The following is a 19505-nucleotide window of genomic DNA, read 5'->3' on the forward strand; positions in this document are numbered from 1 at the left end:
GCATGTTGTTCCAGAGAGTTCCAGTACCCTAGGATCAGACATGTTATTCTGACTCACAGACAAGCGGCATCTCCCATTAGATATTTTTGCACCAGCTCAAGCTTGTTTACCTTCCCTTGTGGCACGAGGGTGTTGCGAATTGCGTCAGCAGTGTGGGAGACTGGGGTTCGGTTCCCGTGTTGAAGCCAGGAAGTAATTGTGTTTGCATAATCAGAGACAAGTGTGATTCTGAGGTCACATTTTCCCCTCTAACATTATATTTTAACTCCACCGATGGTTAAGTTTTGGTTTGGGGGTTGGGCTGGGGGTTCAGATTATAAAATATGCATTTCTCTTCACTGTATTACATCCTGTTCAGCTGAAAGCACAACTCGCTTCACAACTCGCTTTTGGCACCCCTCAGTGGACATTTCACATGTATAATAGCGCTCACACTTGGTCCTACTCCAAATAAAACGTACTCCTTAGACCACGGGGGACAGTGTTTCGAATTTCGGTAAGCACAGACTGATTTTAGATAAAGAAAAATCTACCTAGTGTTTCCAATTTCGCTGTGAGAGCAGTCTGGTTCACTTATTACACCAAGTGTGTGCAAGGTTTGGGAAGACTGGGAAACCCTGCTGTTGGTTATGCTGGAGTGGCCCAACTGCCCTTGGTTCCCAGGGCTGGACGAGCTGCTGGATGCTCCTTGCTGGAGGACTGCTTTGTGGAGAAATCTGCTCTTGCAAGCTTGAGGCACGATCTGGCATCCCCAGCCGTAGCTGTGGAGGCTCCATGTCTGGCCCCTGAATGGCGCTTGCTCCACAGTCAAAGGTTGTCTCAGTCATTGCTCAACACCATATTGCAGGCTAGGGCTCCCTCGACGAGGCAGCTCTATGCTTTAAAATGGTACCTCTTTGTACCCTGATGGTCCTCCCAGGGTGAGGACCTGGTTTATTGTACCATGCAATCGGCACTATGCTTACTACAAGAACATTTGGATGTAGGAGTCACTCCATCCACGCTCAAAGTCTACGTCACTGCCATAGCAGCTGGACATGACCCTATTGGCAGGTTGTCAGTGGGCAGACACCCTCTGGTCAGCAAATTTTTGAGAGGAGCTAGATGGTTAAGGCCCTCTCGCCTTGCTTCTGTCACAGTGTGAGACTTTCAAGTCCACCATTTGAGCCATTACATGCGGTAAGCTTACGTAAAATCTTGCTGAAATCTGCTGCTCGCATTGGCCTCAGTAAAACTTGTAGTGGACCTTAAGGCCCTGTCGATCAAAGACTCTTGTTTGTAGTTTGCATCAGGCTTGTCTAATGTTATCCTTAAGCTTAGAGAAGGTTATGTGCCCAATGTTTTGGCCACTCCCTTCAGGGTGCAGGTTGTTACCCTGCAGGCTTTCTCTCCTCCTTTAGTTGAGTCTTACAAGGCTAAAATACTGAACATGCTTGGTCCAGTGAGGGCATTGCACATGTATATTGATGAATGGATGAGTCAATTCAGGCTGTCTGATCAGCTCTTTGTCTGCTTTGTAGGCCACGCAAAAGGTTTTTCTGTCTCTAAGCACATACTTTCAAACTGAATGGTTGATGCTCGCTTGCTTATGACAAGGAAAACCATGTACGGTTGGTGTTATGTCTGGTTAGTGCTACCTGAGTATGGGCGAAAGGGGTGTCCTTGGAGGGCATCAGTCTGGTGGCAGGCTAGACATCCCCTAACACCTTTGCCAGATTCTATAATTTGAACTTTTTATCCCTCTTTTCACTTATTCTAACTGCAAAGAAGGACTAATTTTAATGTTTTCACTACCTCAACTGGCTTGTGTGCATTGCTTGGTGTGTGTGACTCAGTTGTATGGTGTTGTGGTATATGGTTATGTAACAATTAAGGAACGGAGGAAGCTGGGACTGGCTTGACAAAACACACAGACATTTATTGTTGCACTTTTCAGCTGCACACAATAAGACACCGCTTTTCAGCAGTACACAAAAGGTTTGCTTTTCAGTATATACCCCACTGACATGCAAGCACACACAGACAGCTTTGTGCGTCTCTCTCTCTCATCTGCCACTGTCTCCTTTCCTTAAATACTCCCGCCAACCCTCACTTGAACGCGAAACCATTCACTACTTATCTTCCCGGCCTCACTCTGCCCAGACGCCGCTCGGCCTCACCCTGCTCACCACAGGTTACAAAGCTACTGACAGAGCATTGAAGTGACCGAATTGAAAGGAAAAGTCTCAGTTAAGACTGTAAACTATGCTCCCTGATAGGATGGAATGAGACGCTGCGTAGCTTTGTCAGTCCTTAAATTCATGGATTAATTTTGTTGTATTTATAATAAATAGGATTGATTAAATCTGTTTAATGTATTTAACACAATTAACACATTTAACTTATTTGACACTGAAATGGTTTTGTTCTGTTCTCATTGATTTCTAAAGACTGTTCAGAATAGTCGCAGCCTTTGTGTGAGCTCACATTTTAAGCTAGAAATCCAAATGAGGATATTCCATTCTTTTTTTTTTCTTTTTTTTTTTATACTTTAAAAAAAAAGCTAATTACTATAGACTAAATTTAAATTTAAGCTTAACTGTACCTGCATATACTGAAATCACATTGGATTTTATGCTGACCTAACTAAATGTTTTACAGGAGTAGAGTGCCTCCAATACAAGTTATGTCTAATACATAATACAAAATTTACAGTACAAAATTTATTATAAATATATTTAAAAATATTCTTAAAAGTCAACAGATTAATTAAAAACATTTTAGTTTGCGAATATGGCCAAATCTGAATAGATTTTAGTAAATTCTCAGCGAATACATCTTATACATAGATAATTTCTCCAGCTAAAAAAAAAACAAACATTCAAATGCAAATTTATTATAATGAACAAATAAAACAGTATAATATTGTTGTATTGATATATAGATTTTGGTTCCTGGCAAAGGCAAAATGTATCATACTTTTTCTACCCATGTTAGTTGGATGGGTATTTATGCTAGGGCCTTCAGACTGGATATACTGTATCTGGTATGCTCTATGCTAATGGTCAGAACAATATAATATCATATCATATATATATATATATATATATATATAATCTTCTGTAGTAATACACTTCCTTTCCTTTTCCCTTGCCCCCTGTGGTGTTGCATGGCTGTTGTGTATGAGTTCTTCCTGCATGTGCAGTAGAGTTGTGCTGTCCCTCTAGTCTTCACTGTGTGTGTTGAATGTATATATTTCATATATCCTCCAATCCCATGGAATATCTGAATGACTACTGTTTAACCAGTCCGCTATAAGAAATCATGGTTATTAGATATTCCATGGCATTCCTGTCAAAAACTCAATATGAAAACACAGAATAGAACATCTGTTTTTGTTTCCACATCTTTCTGGAACACATACTGTACACATTTATACTTATAGATATCAGCACAAGGTTTATACCAACAACAGAGTACAGTAAATCTGTGCAGATGCAAGTTTCTGCTGCATCAGATATTATGTGCCAATCTGTTAAATTGTATATGTTATGCCTCTCATGCAAACTCATAATGTACTGTACCTCAAAACCCCATTATGATACAACTCTATGTTATGTATGTGACTGTCACAATGATGTTGATAAATTACTCATTTTTGTCTTCCTTTTCATTTGATTTCACTGTAATGTCCATGTGATGAATGTTTTATCGTCTGCTTTCTATTATTTTTGTCCTGTGTCTGTGATGCTTCATCATAGGTAAAATGCAGGATGGAAATATGGAGAACAGCCAGACCAAAGGTAACCTGCTTTCACTTTACCACCTGGTTTGAGCTCTCACCACGATTTGACTCCTCCTTTCACAGTTCAGGTGTGAGCTTTTCCATTCAGCCAGACATCTGTTTGTGCCGTTGTCACTTTACGGTCTGCTTCTCGTGTGTGTAAGGGTCTCTTGATTATTTCACACTACCTGTCTTTGTCTGATGCTGTAACCTCTCAGATCATTTTTAATTAGATTATTATTTACAATTTCTTGCAATCTATAGTCAAATGGTTTTGGGTGTGTGGTTGTTCATGCTTTTGAGAATAAGAAAAACTTCCGGTCCCACCTTGTATTAGGTGTCTTTAACTACTATGTGCTTACATTATACAATTAATCTGAAACAGTGTATCTATTGTGTACATACGGGTAGGGTAAGGCTTAAGGTAGGGTCAACAGAGTAGTTACAATGTAATTACATGCAGGTATTTTATATGTAGGAACAATGTGACAACACACTAACCCTTAAATGCATGGGTATTTGAGCAAACAATATTACATACTCGGATCTTTAGAGACCGAATATCTATCACAAATGGATCTACAAAATGATAGTGTAAAATGTAAAATGTAAAGCATTTTCAAGACAATTAGAATTTAATAGAATATAATTTATTCTGATATCTTTTTATGTTTTATTTTTCATATATCAAAGAGATGATGCAACAAATATAGAACCTGATTATTTACTTCCACACAGAACATTTCATGAGACGCAACTGTCTGTAAAACACATATTGAACTACACATAATACATAAGCTACACACAAACTACACATATGTATTTTCTCAGGCACTTATTGAGTTTAAATAGATGCACAACTTACATAATTGCAATAGTACACCCAAAGGACTAAAGCCATATCATACTGATCTTGTGTTGTACTAGCTGTAGTTTACTTTCATGTTGTATATTCATCAAATATCAATGTCTAATGTAAATCAAGCCATTTGCTGAAAAAAAAAAAAAAATCCTTGAGTAACAAATAGCGTGTACCTGTATAATTTGTATGTGTGCATGCACATGGGATACCAATAATTCACCATTATTGCACAGAAAAGCAACATATACTACTATATATATATATATATCCAAACAAGAAAGTATATATAATATATATCCTGTGATAGTAAACTCGTACAGATTTTAAATAATCCTAAAAATATTATTTATGGAAGCGAAAAAAAAAAACCTATTACATACCTAGGGTCTCTAATGACCCCATACATTTTTTGTACTTATATTTTTAAGCAATATCATACGAGCAAGAGTGCGATATGGCCCTATATTAGCACTGCTGTGATTCGGCCATAGGTAATCACAGCAGTGCTGATTTAGGGCCATATAGCACAATAGCGAGTGTGATATTGCTTATATACAACAGATCAATGAACAAGTAAATTTAAAAAACACAAAAATGGTCACAAAAAACACATTTGTGCATGGAACTACTTTCTTACATGACGGATCGGAATCTGCCGTTGCTGGTTCAAACCAATTGATGCGTCTTAGCCTCTCAAAAACATCAATTCAGAACTACTGTTATCACAGCTTGGGCTGTTTCTAACATGTTATTGGAAAAACAAGGATGTGTGTGTGTGTGTGTGTGTGTGTGTGTGTGTGTGTGTGTGTGAGTGAGTGTGTGTGAAAGAGAGAGAGAGAGAGAGAGATGGAGCGTGTGCTATCACCTGTTGATGATGCTGTAGTCTGTTAGTCAGCTTTCTGAAGATAATGTCATTTTGGTGAAATGCATCCTATTTTCTCAGTGGAAAAATAGCCGTCCAAGCGGGGGTATTCCTCCCTATTTCGCGGTAGCTGGTGCACAAGAGTCATTCACTACTATAGAACCCCAATTTCCTACGCCATTTTATTTGCTAGCTTTAGTAGTGTAGTAGTAATATGAGCGATCTCGGAGCGCTGTTGAATATAAACACTGAGTGACGCTGACTCACTTCACATCACCACCAACTGGCTCATATTACACAAAAAAAATGGTCTTTTGCCTCTACCTGCTGGCTAAAATATGTAATGTCACAAAATTAAATGTAAAGAGACAGATGGCTCTTAACACATCTGCACTGCTCTTACACTTTAGTTTAGAACAGCACAAACACAAGCGGAGGGATACACACAGTGAAGTGTCCGAGTGCTGATGGTGTGAGACCATCAGTACTCATGGAACGTTTCTCGTCCAATCAGATTTGAGGACCAGAACTAACTGTTGTATATATGTATATACACAGTATATATATATATATAGTTTATTTATTATATTATATTATTTATTATATCATATATATTTATTTATTTGGTGTTACACAAGAGAAATTTTGAGGAATTCTAAAGGGATGTGGGCACAACTCTAAAAAATGTATGAGGTACAGGGGGTGGAATGAGGCCACTAAAGACCTGAGGTATGTGTTTAAGGGTTAAGTACATTGTATCAAATGTTTAATTACATAGTAGTACAAAGTAGTTCAAGACAACTAGTCTAAAGTGGGTCCAAACTTTCCAAAGGTTTCCATTTATTTCAGATTAAAGTTCTGGTATCCCATAATATGCAGAGATAACCATAAGTAAACACTGTTGCTCTGTAGCATTAGGAAAACATTGTTCTGAGCATCTCGACCAGCCCAACATATCAACGTTGGTTCAAACAATTGTGTGAGCTTGTTTTGGGACTATCTGTTTTTTTTTTTTTTCTCCGACATATGACAGAGGGAAAGAGTGTTTGGGAGACCTATTTGAAAACAACAATTATATTTGCAATTCCATTGATGCTAATAGCACAGAAATTACACACTTCACATTTAAAGATCAAAATTTAATTAGTCTATGCAAATATTGACAACAAAAAATGAGGGTAAAGTGTATTTCATTCATGTATTTAGCCAGCACATGCTACAGCTCTTGCAAATTAAATAACATAAAAATAAATCCCATGGGCTTAAATCTGCTATTAAAAAGGTATTTTTCTGACATTTTTTTTTTTTTTCATGATTTACTGATAAACGAGAGTTCACTCATTCACCTGTGGAGGTGCTCTCGCAAAGGCACCAGCTATTCTAGTTCAACATCGTAGACAGAGACAAACATATGGATTGTTGTTGTAAGTAAAAGGGTTGGATTGAATGTGGACTAGTGAACCAGTGTAATTAACTCAAACTACTTGTATATCTGTATCTGAACATTTTGCATAAACCTAAAATCAATTGTTTTTATACTTATAATGATTAACGTATATCCAATAATTTTATATTGTACTGTACTTTATTTGTTCATTTGTAACGCTTGAGGGGATGAGTAGTTCATTCTATCAAAAAAGATGTTAAGTACACAGTCTTGTACCTTTTTTTGTTGTTGAGATTTTAATGTCTTTTTGCTTCAATTCAAAGTTTGTAAAATTGTCATCATCTCAGAGCTTGTTGGATTGGTTTAAGCCTTAATTAAGTTTTTATTAAAGAATGTTTTGAAATCGCTATGGAGAAAATTAATGGAAAAGGTACTTCTTAAACCAAGGCAGCTGAAAAAGTGGGCACTCACTGTTGCGCTCTGTTGGACCAAAAACATTAAAGCAGTGTAAAACATTGGCTTTTGATTTAAATATAAATGGCTTGATAATATTATTGATATAGAATCAGATGTTTTACCCCATAGAAGCTTGATACTGAATTTGTTGTGAGAAATGTCGAAACGTTAAGAGGGTTTTCAGAGGAGTATACATTATACTACACTGACTCTTGGCATCTGATCAAGCTGTCTGTCCAGGATATTATGTGAAATTCATTCTTCGGCTCACGTTTTCTCTCACATAGATCTGTGTAGATATATCAGATACCTTTGATTTTGTTCTCTGAGTTAATTGGAGATTAATGGTCCTCTTGAAATTTGAAAGACTGCTGTTTAAATTTTAAAGTAGTAGCTAGTACCACAAAATGATAGTAATTCTCCATGTTTAGTAGCTTAGTTCAATTTACGATTTAGCAAATACAAAACTTAACGGTAGAGTTCAAACTATGTTCATATTTTGTTATTCTCTCACAATGAATAAATTACCATGAGTATACTGCTCCAGGTCCACTATTACCGATACCTATGATTAAAGGTCATACGTTCTATAACCAAAGTGTTTCCTGTGATCATTACAGTGAAAAAGCAGGATGGTGCCGCGGCGATGGAGATGCAGCCCTTGAAGAGTGCAGAAGGAGGAGAAACTGATGAAAAAGAGAAAAAGAAAGCCAGTGGCTCCAAAAAAGAGAAATCTGTTTTGCAAGGAAAACTTACAAAGCTAGCTGTGCAGATCGGCAAAGCAGGTAATACAATATGTAAAGCTATTTGGAGGCTTAGGGGAACAAAGAGTCCACTGAAAAAAGCATTCTCCAGATAAAAAATGTTTAGTGATTGCATACAAAATTCTAGCTGGCTTAATAAATCTTCTGTAAATTAATTTAAATGGTTAGTTCACCCCAAAATATATATTTTGCCATTTACTCACCCTCATGCCATTCCAACCTGTATGACTTTCTCTCTTCTGTAGAACACAAAAGGCAAAATGTTAGGGACTGACAGCCTCAGTCACCTTTTTTTGCGTCTTTTTTTTTTTTTTTTTTATTCAATGAAAATGACCGGTGACAGAGCAGTCAGTCCATAACATTCTGCCTAAAATCTCCTTTATGTTCTACAGAAGAAAGATATTCATATGGTTCAGAACAATTGAGGTTGAGTAAATGAGATTCTTTTTTTTTTTTGAGTGAACTGTTCTTTTAAGTTGTGGTGATAAAACTATTATGTGGGCTCAAATTGTGGCAACTGTAATATTGTTGCAACATTTCTTTCAAATCTTAAACATAATTTTTTTACAGTGCTGCAATGAAGTATGTTGTAGTAATGTTATGTTTGATGTGTTGTGGTCCTCAGGTTTGGTGATGTCTGCCATTACAGTCATCATCCTGGTGCTCTACTTTGCCATTGATAACTTTGTGCTTCAGAAGAGGCAGTGGCTACCAGAGTGCACTCCAGTCTACATTCAATATTTCGTCAAATTCTTCATTATTGGTGTGACGGTCCTGGTGGTAGCTGTTCCTGAAGGCCTTCCGCTCGCTGTTACCATCTCTCTAGCTTACTCTGTCAAGGTACGCTTACTCAAGGTTGCCATTGTGAATGTTATATTTTCATTGTGAATGTTATATTTTCTTATGCGGAACACAAAGAAAAAAATTAATGAATATCCCAGTCCGTCATCTCAATACAATGGCAGTTGATAGTGACTCACTGTAAAGCTTAAAAAGCACTCAAAATTATAATAAATGTAGTCCACATGGCATGTACATCATATTGCAAGTCGCCTTCTGAAGGTGTATGATATATATCCATGGTTTTACTGTAGTAATATTGAGGTAACCATGACTGTAGTAGTTACAATGGTTATTTTGTGGTTACTATGATTTTACTACATTTACCATGGTTAATTGTTGTAAGGGAATGCTCCCCTAATTAATTATATAACTTTCAGAACTTCAATAAAATCAAAATTCAATAATGTCATTATTGTTATTTACTGATTGTTCAGTAAATAGCTTCAATGTGGTTAGCTACTTTTTGTTAGTAGCTTGTAGTGTAGCCAAATATTTAAAAAAATAGCTTGTATGTTAACTTCTTTAAGTTATGAATATCCTGTGGCGTGCGATGCTTCAGTTTTAAAATAGCTTCCCCAACACTGGAAAATTATACCATTTTAAGGTGAACTATTACTTTAACCAATTTGCAGGCTATTGATAACATCTAAAAAACAGTCACTTGTGCAGATCCATTTTGGTTAGGATTCTCTTTATGTAGAGAGCCTCTCATTTACGGAACAGGACAATGAGTCAGATTTTGAGATATATTTAGAATGGACTCTACCTCAACATATTTCATGATCTACAGTATTATCAGTAACAGTCAGATGGTTTCATAAAATGGCGAATGACTAATTATTATTGTCTGTATTCTGATAGAAAATGATGAAGGATAACAACTTGGTGCGCCATCTGGATGCTTGTGAGACCATGGGCAATGCCACAGCTATCTGCTCAGACAAGACTGGCACATTGACCACCAATCGAATGACAGCAGTGCAATGCTATGTGGCAGATGTCCATTACAAGGAGATACCAGACCCCAGCTCAATTCCACCCAAAACTTTGGATACACTGGTCAATGCTATTTCTCTCAACAGCGCCTATACTACTAAAATACTGGTAAGTGACAAAGTCCTTTAGATATTCAAGTAAAATCATTGTTGTACTCAATAATGTGAGTAATATTATTTATTTAATGAATTCCGGCAGGTCAGATATGGTAGAGCACTGCTTAAATTTACATTTATTTATTTGGCATATGATTTTACCCAAAGCAACTTACAGTGCAATGAAGATACTATATACATTGTGTTTCCTGGGAATTGAACCCATGACCTTGATGCTGCTTGTGCCTTGCACTTTCAGTTGACATACAGGAACATAAGAGCAACTTTGCTTCTTTGTATAACATTCAAATAGTTATTTCTGTGTGTAAAGGGCACAGCACCATCTGAAATTCATTGCCCTAGTACACAACGCCCAATTCACATATTCATTTGAGACCTACTTGAAGTGCATGAGTGGCATTTTACATCTTCTTCTTTTTTTTTCTTTTTTTTTTTTTGTAGCAAAATATTTACTTAAATTACGCTGTTTGTCACTATGTTTTCAGTTATATAAATGAGAGTGTTTAGTGTAAATGTACATATAATGCTGTCACCGTAACTGAGATCCTTAGATCCCGAGGTGCTTTTGTGCAGATAACTACTACTCAGAAAAATAAATTATAAAGATTTTCTAGTATAAATAAATCTGATAGTTTATAGATACAGTATACTATTTATATAGATAAAAAAAAAAAAGTTGTCTTTAATTACTTTATATTTTCAGTAGCTTGTAGTTTGGGATATTACAGAAGCTTTAGTCTCCAACACTGCACCAGAGCAGCATGTGTTGTTGTGATGGTAGTCAGTTTGTTTAGTTTGTTTCTTTCAGTATTAGATTTTAAATAATCACTTTTAATGTGTATTCTTTTAATGAAGTTTTTTTATATGCTGTAGTATTGACAATTTATTTGTGAACCAAGTAAGCAGCTGCAGAATAGTCGCTGTGTATTTTGGAGTGCTACATTGTGTTGGTGTACAAGAAAGAATAGTCTGCGAGGATGCAGTTGTGACATTAATTTCTGAAAAAATAATCAATAATATAGGGCTTATTTGTTGTAATATCTGTCATGAAATGAGAGTTTTCAGGGTTCCTCTTCCATCTGGGAGCTGGAGTCAGATTTGATCAGCTCTATATCTTGGTTAAAGATGCCTGAGAGCTGAAAGCAGACCCTGTGAACACCATCCCTCCAGAACACTACAGAACACACATCACTGGAGACCAGCACTGAGAGCTTTGATAACCATACCAAGCAAAACTCTGATGAGCATATAATTTAATCCATATTGCTTTTAACATAGACGAAAATGAGCCGAGCCTCGTTCACTTTATCCCTGGAGAAATTCCCAAAGCTTCTACCATTCTTTATTGCTTCATTATGTAATTAAATGCATGACCGACTCCACACCCAACTCTCAATGTTTCTACCAAACTTTCCAAAGGGTGCTTTTACACCAGAACTTTTAGTATAATTTCGAATTTGTTTGGTATGAAAGTATGTTTCGCAATTGGTTTGAAAACAATACATCTTAACTCACGGAAGTTAAACACTATTGATTATTACCTAGCTATAGTGGTAAACAGCTGCAGCAAGTACTCACGGTGGTACTCACATTGACACAATTGCACTGCAAACTTGGGTTCAGACCAAACAATCAAACATATTCACCCTAAAATGAAAATTCCAAAACCTGACTATTTTCTGCTGAACACAAAAGGAGACTGTAAAGGATGTTATGTTTGCTGATTACAATACAGTAACAATTTATAGTGACTCTCTTTAAAGCTTAAATGCACCCAAAAGTTTCATAAAAGTAGTCCATGTGACTTGTGCATCATATTCCAAGTCTTCTGAAGACATACAATCACTTTGTGTGATGATGAACAGACCGAAATTTAAGTTATTCAATCTCAAATCAAATCAAGTGATTAACTGTTTACAGCACAAATTAAATATGGCAAACTATTCCTTTCAAGGAATTGTGTGATATGAAGTGCAATGTTTGCCCACCCTATTTTGAAGTGATTATGCAATCTGTTGAATTGTTAAAGAGCATGCATTGTTAAACAAAACTTGTACCTGTATTTCTGTGATATATTGGTGTAACAGATATAAATTGGATGCAGATTTACCATTTATAATACAGGATCATTGTTTAGTATGTTACGATCAGTTTGTGTGCAGTCATGGAAAAATTTGTGGTATTCTGAAATTTGAGCAGTACAAAGGTACAGGTGATGCTGCTGGCATGTACACTGATACTGCAGTTGGTAGTCTGAGCTCTGCGGAGATTTCTGTCGTACTGATCTCAGGTTGCTTCTACCACCTGTTCTGTTAGATCTCTTGGCCCTCTAATCAGAGGGGTCAGGTCAAACACTGATGTTGTGTTCTCGGGCTCCCATCAATTCTTGATTGGAGGTTACATGTATGCATGTGGAGTTGTGTGTGCATAGGTTTCGGACAGGATTGAACTCTAAGTCTTTAATCTTAGTTACACCGAAAGGCTGATGCATTCGTATCACCTTTTTTCTTGTACTGTAGCTCTCAAAGTGTCAGTTACTGTAGTTATTTCTAAATTGTGGATGTGTTTTCTTTTTTTCTTTTTTTTTTTTTTGCTGAAGAATCTGGGATCAGGTCCATAATATGTAATGAAGTGGTGATGCTTTTCTCCTGTTGTTTTCAGTGACTTTACACAGGCATTCTGGGCTTCTGTCATCTAGATGATGTATGACTCTGTGAAAAGAACCAATAAGATTTGATTTAAATGCTTGATTCTATTTACATTGTTTACATTGACCTTGCTCTATTAATGTTAAAATACTGTAATGTTCAGATTGCACTAAAAAAAAGAAGTGTGTCATGTCAGTAGAATGGGAGACCCAAGTTCAGATCCTGCTTTGAAACCAGGAAGTAATTGTGTTCGCATAATCAGTTACGACTGCAATTCAGAGGTTGTGTTTTTTTCTAACATTAAATTTTTACTCCACTTATGGTCAGGTTTAGTTTTGTGGTTTGGGTTAGGGGCTACAGTTTATGAAATATGCATTCCTCTTTACTGTATTACAGCCTGTGCAGCTTAAAACAACTCGCTTTTGGCACCCCTCCTTGGATATTTCACCTGGAAAATTGAGCTCACATGTGACTATACGACCAACAATACTTACCGCTTTGGCCACTGGGGGCAGTGTTTCACATTCCAGTAGAACAGAACGCTTTCAGCTAAAGAACAGTTAACTTACTGTTTCTAATTTGACTGTGAGATCAGTCTGCTAAAGACCAAAATATTTAAGTGGAATTCTTCCTAGAGCTTTCAAGAGCTCTCAAGAGGTCAGTGTGTGACGTTTCGATATTCTATTGGTTACACGTCCTCTCGTCATGCAAATCTGCAGTTCAGAGTTTACCAAACTTGAACTTTGGTACGCAGCGTGTACGAAATTTCTTCACATGAACTTGCGTTTCCAGTCTCCCACATTCAGATGCATTTGAATGGGAGTAAATTGAATATGAAGTGTAGTGTGACTGCCCCTTTACAGATAAAAGAGCCAATCACCTTTAAGATACACACATCACCTGTCAGTCAACTCGTGAATGTTTGCACATTAGTTGGACCAGCCTGCAAAATAGTTTTAGCATGATCTGACCTAAAGAAGCACAATTTATGACACAACTGTTGTCAGATTTTACTGCTGATTTGAAATGTTATTTGTTTGTAATCTCGACCAGACGTTTGGAGATTTTGGTATTTCTCCATTTAAGTAGATAGAAGTTGTACTTTTATACCACTTGTTTACATAGAAAATAATTTCCTGGTAGCATTCCCAAGATGGCCACCAAATGGACTGATTTGCCTTAAAAGGGACTTTGCTATCTAAATGACAATCTGTTTGACTATCTTTCTGACTCTGGCTGTTGTTTTACTGTAAGGTCTGTTACACCTTCAAACCTCCAAACTTTTGTAAACTTTCAGTCCAGGCTTTATCAAGCTTGTCTTGACAAACTTTACTTATCGATTTACTTATAACCCATGTAATGCAATGGGGGGAAAATTTTAAAAGTTTATATATATATATATATATATATATATATATATATATATATATATATATATATATATATTACACACAAAAGCACACAAAGAGTTATTTTATAATGGGACCAAGTTCAGTATCCTGCTAATTGTCACACAAATGTCATTGTTTCCTTAGAATGACTCGACTAGTGTTGCCGACAAGTCATGTTGTAACTTTGGCATCAGACATACTGTTTGTTCAAAAGAATACTGTATTGTACGTTTTTTTATTTTTTTATTAAATTTTTTTATACTAAATGCGATTCTGGGACCAAATTTGCACCGTTCCCATGACAAGGAAATATCTTGCTGTGTTTTGTTTGATGAGGTGTGACTCATTTTGGGCAAAGTCATTTGTCCGGCTGCAGCCACTCCATGGAGCTCAGGGTCTTTGCCAAAGTCAAAGTCAATCATTCATTTAAGCCAATCAGCTTTGACAAAATTGCTCACCTCATTTCCTGAGGCAGGGGCTGTCACTGACAGTGTAGGTAATGGTGTGAAATGAAAGAGGTACTATGCAAATGACCTTGTAGGGGACACGAAGGGGAGTCTGTGGCCCCTGTGGTGAAAAGGAGAATAGAATGTGGGCCCGTGTGGAGTGGAGCAGCAGAATAGGGTCATAAAAAGGAAGTAATGCTGCCAGTGCATGTTTTGCCATATGCCGTGGTTCATAGGAGTGCGTGCTGACCAGGGAGAAGACAGCTGTTCAGGAGAGCATTATGTGCCAGCACCTCTCTCACAGGTGCCATGAAATCCACATCATATGCATGAGCAGTTCCTTTTCATACAATCCTGAATGATTCAGGTATGAGATAAAAAGTATCAAATATCATAACGTATAAAAATGAGTCAATTCGACTCGTGCACTATATTCCAAGTCTTCTAAAGCTATACTATAGCTTTGTGTGAGAAGTCATTTGGAATTGAGATCTTTTGTATAGCTTCAAAGGACTTGGAATATATGGCACAAGTCTTTGTAAGTGCCTTTTTATTTTTTTTATTTTTTTTTCAGTGGAAGACAGAAAGTCATAAAGGTTTGAAATGACATGAGGTTGAATAAATGATGATGAAATTTACATTCACTAATCCATTAAATGGTTCATATTAGACATATTATATTTTATAAATATCCATATATATTTAGCCTTAGGCCCACTTATAATTTTAGTATAAAAATAAATAAATAAAAATGCACCCAAAAATGTTCCCAAAAATGCACCCACAAGTTCTTCACGACCGTCTTTGACCCCCATTATCTCTGATGCTTGGAGTTAAATAGTCCATTTTTGAACACCCAACAGATGTCATTGACATGTAAATGTGGACGGTCATGTGTTGATGTATTCATCTCTTTGACATTAGAAAGGTGCAGAAGCGTAGTACAAGGTGTTTTATTGTTCATTTTTTAATAAATGCTCTTATTGGAGTGAGGAAATCTTGAGTTTAGAAATTTACAATATATTTTCATAGTACAGCAATCATTTTAATCTCAAAAGATTAATGAAAATTTGGTAACTCATTAAATGACCCTAGTCATGTCAGATTAACTATTTTCTTTACGTAACAAACAACTACATGAATACACTTAACCCACCAAGACAGTATTTATATCAGAACCTCTAAGTGACTTGCCTTGAATTTGAGTAATGGAATTGTTTCTATGAAACTTTTGGAGAAGCATTTCTGAACTCTGAAGGGTATTCTTTAGTTTCCAATACAGATTGCAATAAAACAAGGTTTTATCCAATGAATTTACATGTCGAGTCATTTTTTGTAGGCTTCATTGCAATGTGGCAGCATTTTGAATGCAAGCAAGCCTTGACATTATAAATTATGAGAAAATAAATTCAAAATCAAGTTCTCCTAGGTTATTTCAGCTATTTTCTCAAGAATAAATAAACAGATAAAAATCTTATTAATTTCACTTTAGTAATTCTAGCAGGATATTGTTTTATGTGTTTGAAAGTTGCAGTTGATGTGCACCTCAACGGAATTAATTCAGACTTGTTGAATCAAACTTCAGGCAATTAAATTTAGGTTTAATGATTTGAGGGAATACTGGACCAGTATCCTTTTGTTTAAAGCTTTTTCAAGCAATTTTAAGGAGACTGTATGTAAGCATAGAGTAGTCCTCTCAGATAGATGTCTTCATTTGATATTGCTTTCATTTCGAAGACACTACATGGCCACAAGTATGTGGACAGTTACTTTAAATTAACGGGTTTGGTTAAGCCCCTTAAATGCAGTGAAGACACATCCTAATGCTCTGACATATAATGGCATTCTAACGTATTGGGTGCTTCCAAAATTGTGAAAACAGTTTGGGGAGGGCATTTTTGTGTTCCAGCATGCCGTGCGCACACAGTGAGGTCCATATAGAAATGATTTACTGAATCTGGTGTGGAAGAACTTGACTGACCTGCACAAAGCCTGAACCACTGAACATCTTTGGGATAAAATGGAATGCCACTTGTGAGCCAGATCTCATCACCCAAAATCAGTTCCTGTTCTCACTGATTGCTCTTGTTTCTGAATGGAAGAAAATCCCCACAGTCATGTTCCAAAATATAGTGGAAAGCCTTACCAAAAGCCTTTCAAAAATGCATGGGTGTGATCTTCAGGTGTCCACGTACTTTTCACCATATACTGTATGTATCAGTTCAAACTGGATCAGGGTATTTAAGGGTCACATGATTTGCATTGACAAAGCTACCTGAATTTATACATTTTAAATGAGAGTTGCTGATTTGAGGTGACTTGAACGACAGTAACCATTGACGAGCTCAACTTTATGCAAATGCACAATGCATGATGTGCTGACTACCAGTGGGAGTGCAGACAGTAGAGTTTACGTGATCCACCACTTAATACAGCTTGAAGTTGAAAAGGTTTGCCTACTAGCAACCAATAGTAGCTACTTGGCAACCATTCATGATTAAATCGTTCTAAGTGTAAACGGCCATTTAACCTCAGTTACGCCAGGGGGATTGTCCATGTAATAAGTGCACTTTAAGTAACTTTGGATAAAGTGTCTGCTACATGTTTTTTTTTTTTTTTTTGCTATCTCACCATCCATTCTGATTACCAAGCAATGGTTGCAATGGTTGTCAGTTATTTGAGTTGACTAAAAAATTAAAACTTAATGGTACGGTAAATATTCTGAATGGTATTTTAGCTTGTAGCTACACAGAAGGTATCTAATCTAGGCATTGTGTTTTTATTGTTTCAGCCTCCAGATAAGGAAGGGGGTCTTCCCAAGCAAGTGGGCAACAAAACCGAGTGTGGCCTATTGGGACTGGTCCGTGATCTAAAACGAGACTACCAGACTGTTCGAAACCAGATCCCTGAGGAGAAACTCTACAAGGTGTACACGTTTAATTCCGTTAGGAAGTCAATGAGCACCATCATAAAACTTCCAGATGGCAGTTTCAAAATGTACAGCAAAGGCGCATCTGAGATTATTCTTAAGAAGTGAGTGCCTTGCATCTACTATCTTATATTTTAGCTTTTATATCTACATGTACTATTTTTGTCAAAGGATTTTCATTACCAAATACTAAATGGAAGGACAATGGTTCTAACTCACTAATAATTATGTACATGGATTTTATTTATTTTCTTGGACACTTAAGTCACACTTATAAATGTTTGAATGTCATTGTATTAGAAGCAAAATATCAAGCCAATTGCAAACAAATAATGCATGATCTTTTTATCAGGACTAACTTCACTTTTTTTTCTTTGCTATTTTTGCAACTACATTTCACCAACTGTTCCCAAGGTCATATCTAGTAGATATATGACATCAGTTCCCCTCAAGTTCACACAAGTTCATCACTAACTGTTGATGTTCCACTAAGTTTGACAGCCTGACAGTGTTCTAATACTTTTCGTCTTTATTTTGAACAATATGCATGACTAGCAAGTCTAGCTGGATAGCTACATGTAATGTACAGTAAATTAAATAGAAAAGAAGTAAAAAGTCATCATCAAAATAATAAGTTAACAAAAATACTTGTTAGGTGATGTCACTTAATAAGTGTATATGCCTATAACTAAGAATAAAGAGTACATTTTCTTGCCTTTCTTGACATCAAAAACACCAGTCTTCTTTCTTGACAGACATGTGCTCCACTAGGATCTCAAGTTACCATGGCTACCAAGTAAACTTAATGTTGAAATGTTTTTATTTCAGTGCATTATGTAGACGGTTGGTAATGACGGATACATTAAGGGACAGGTATAAATGAAAGGAAATGAACAAAATCCAGATGTATACTTAAAATGTGCTAATAATATGCTAGCTTAAACAATGTTTAATTAAAATACACTAAAAATGGCACAGTTTTGTAATGCAAAATTTGCAAATTTGCAATGCATAATTCCCACTGTTTAGTAGGTCCTTGTGGTGGTGCGGTTACTCACCTCAATCCGGGTGGCAGAGAACAAGTCTCAGTTGCCTCTGCTTCTGAGACAGTCAATCCGCGCATCTTATCACGTGGCTCGCTATGCATGACACAGCATGGGAGGCTCATGCTATTCTCCGTGATCCACGCACAACTTACCACGCGCCCCATTGAGAGTGAGAACCCCTAATCGTGACCATGAGGAGGTTACCCCATGTGACTCTACCCTCCCTAGCAACCGGGCCAATTTGGTTGCTTAGGAGACCTGGCTGGAGTCACTCAGCACGCCCTGGATTCGAACTCGCGACTCCAGGAGTGGTAGTTAGCGTCAATGCTCGCTGAGCTACCCAGGCCCCCCCCAGGAAATCTTTAATTTAAATATAGCATTATATTTGAAACTCAGGGTTGGGGACAGCACCAAAACATGCATTTTCTACCATAAAACACAAAAAAAATGTACTAAATTAGCTAGAGACACAATAAAAAAAGTCTAGATCTGTCTATGTCTAAACTGACAATGGACTACATTTAAAATAGTTGTGTGAAATGTGTTTTTCCTAGAAATACATCACAGGGACAGAAATATGCCTGTAACCTAAGAATCACCCATTTTTGTTTTATCATTTGAAAGCTAATAAACTTGTTTTTGTGAAAATTATTTTCACCTTTGTTGGTTTGATATTGTGTTAGTTAATGCAAAGAAATGTGTACATTATTAAGTGTGGCTTGAGTATCCAAATACATTTTGGGCCATACTGACAGATAATGTCCTTGCTCAAAATTTCCGCTTGATTCACAAAAAATGTAAGCGCATGAATTTGTTCTTATTGTTTTTCTTATGTTGATGAATCTGATTTATTCGAAATGAGGGAGTGTGTGCCCTTAGTTTGTAATTAGCACAATACACACCTAAACTGTCACCTGTACAGTGCTTCGTCACTCATTGCAAATGTATCCTTACACAGCATTGTAATAATGTGCAGGTTCATGTGCCTGGAGTGAT

The 19505-nt window shown here is 36.7% G+C and overlaps 1 protein-coding gene across 9 annotated transcripts in view; it reads left to right on the top strand.

Annotated features, from left to right (window-relative positions):
• LOC127428169 (plasma membrane calcium-transporting ATPase 2) overlaps positions 1-19505 on the top strand; it is a 99719-nt gene that overhangs the window by 40711 nt on the left and 39503 nt on the right. For 6 of the 9 annotated variants that reach the window (XM_051676327.1, XM_051676319.1, XM_051676320.1 and 3 more), the window contains 5 exons: positions 3741-3782; positions 7951-8115; positions 8720-8934; positions 9799-10041; positions 17326-17567. In XM_051676327.1, coding sequence (XP_051532287.1) covers positions 3741-3782; positions 7951-8115; positions 8720-8934; positions 9799-10041; positions 17326-17567 — 907 coding nt within the window. The remainder of the gene's footprint in view (positions 1-3740; positions 3783-7950; positions 8116-8719; positions 8935-9798; positions 10042-17325; positions 17568-19505) is intronic. The other 3 variants (XM_051676321.1, XM_051676323.1, XM_051676326.1) reach the window with 1 other exon arrangement.

This window comes from Myxocyprinus asiaticus, chromosome 37 (assembly GCF_019703515.2).
Source record: "Myxocyprinus asiaticus isolate MX2 ecotype Aquarium Trade chromosome 37, UBuf_Myxa_2, whole genome shotgun sequence".
Taxonomy (NCBI): Eukaryota; Metazoa; Chordata; class Actinopteri; order Cypriniformes; family Catostomidae; genus Myxocyprinus; species Myxocyprinus asiaticus.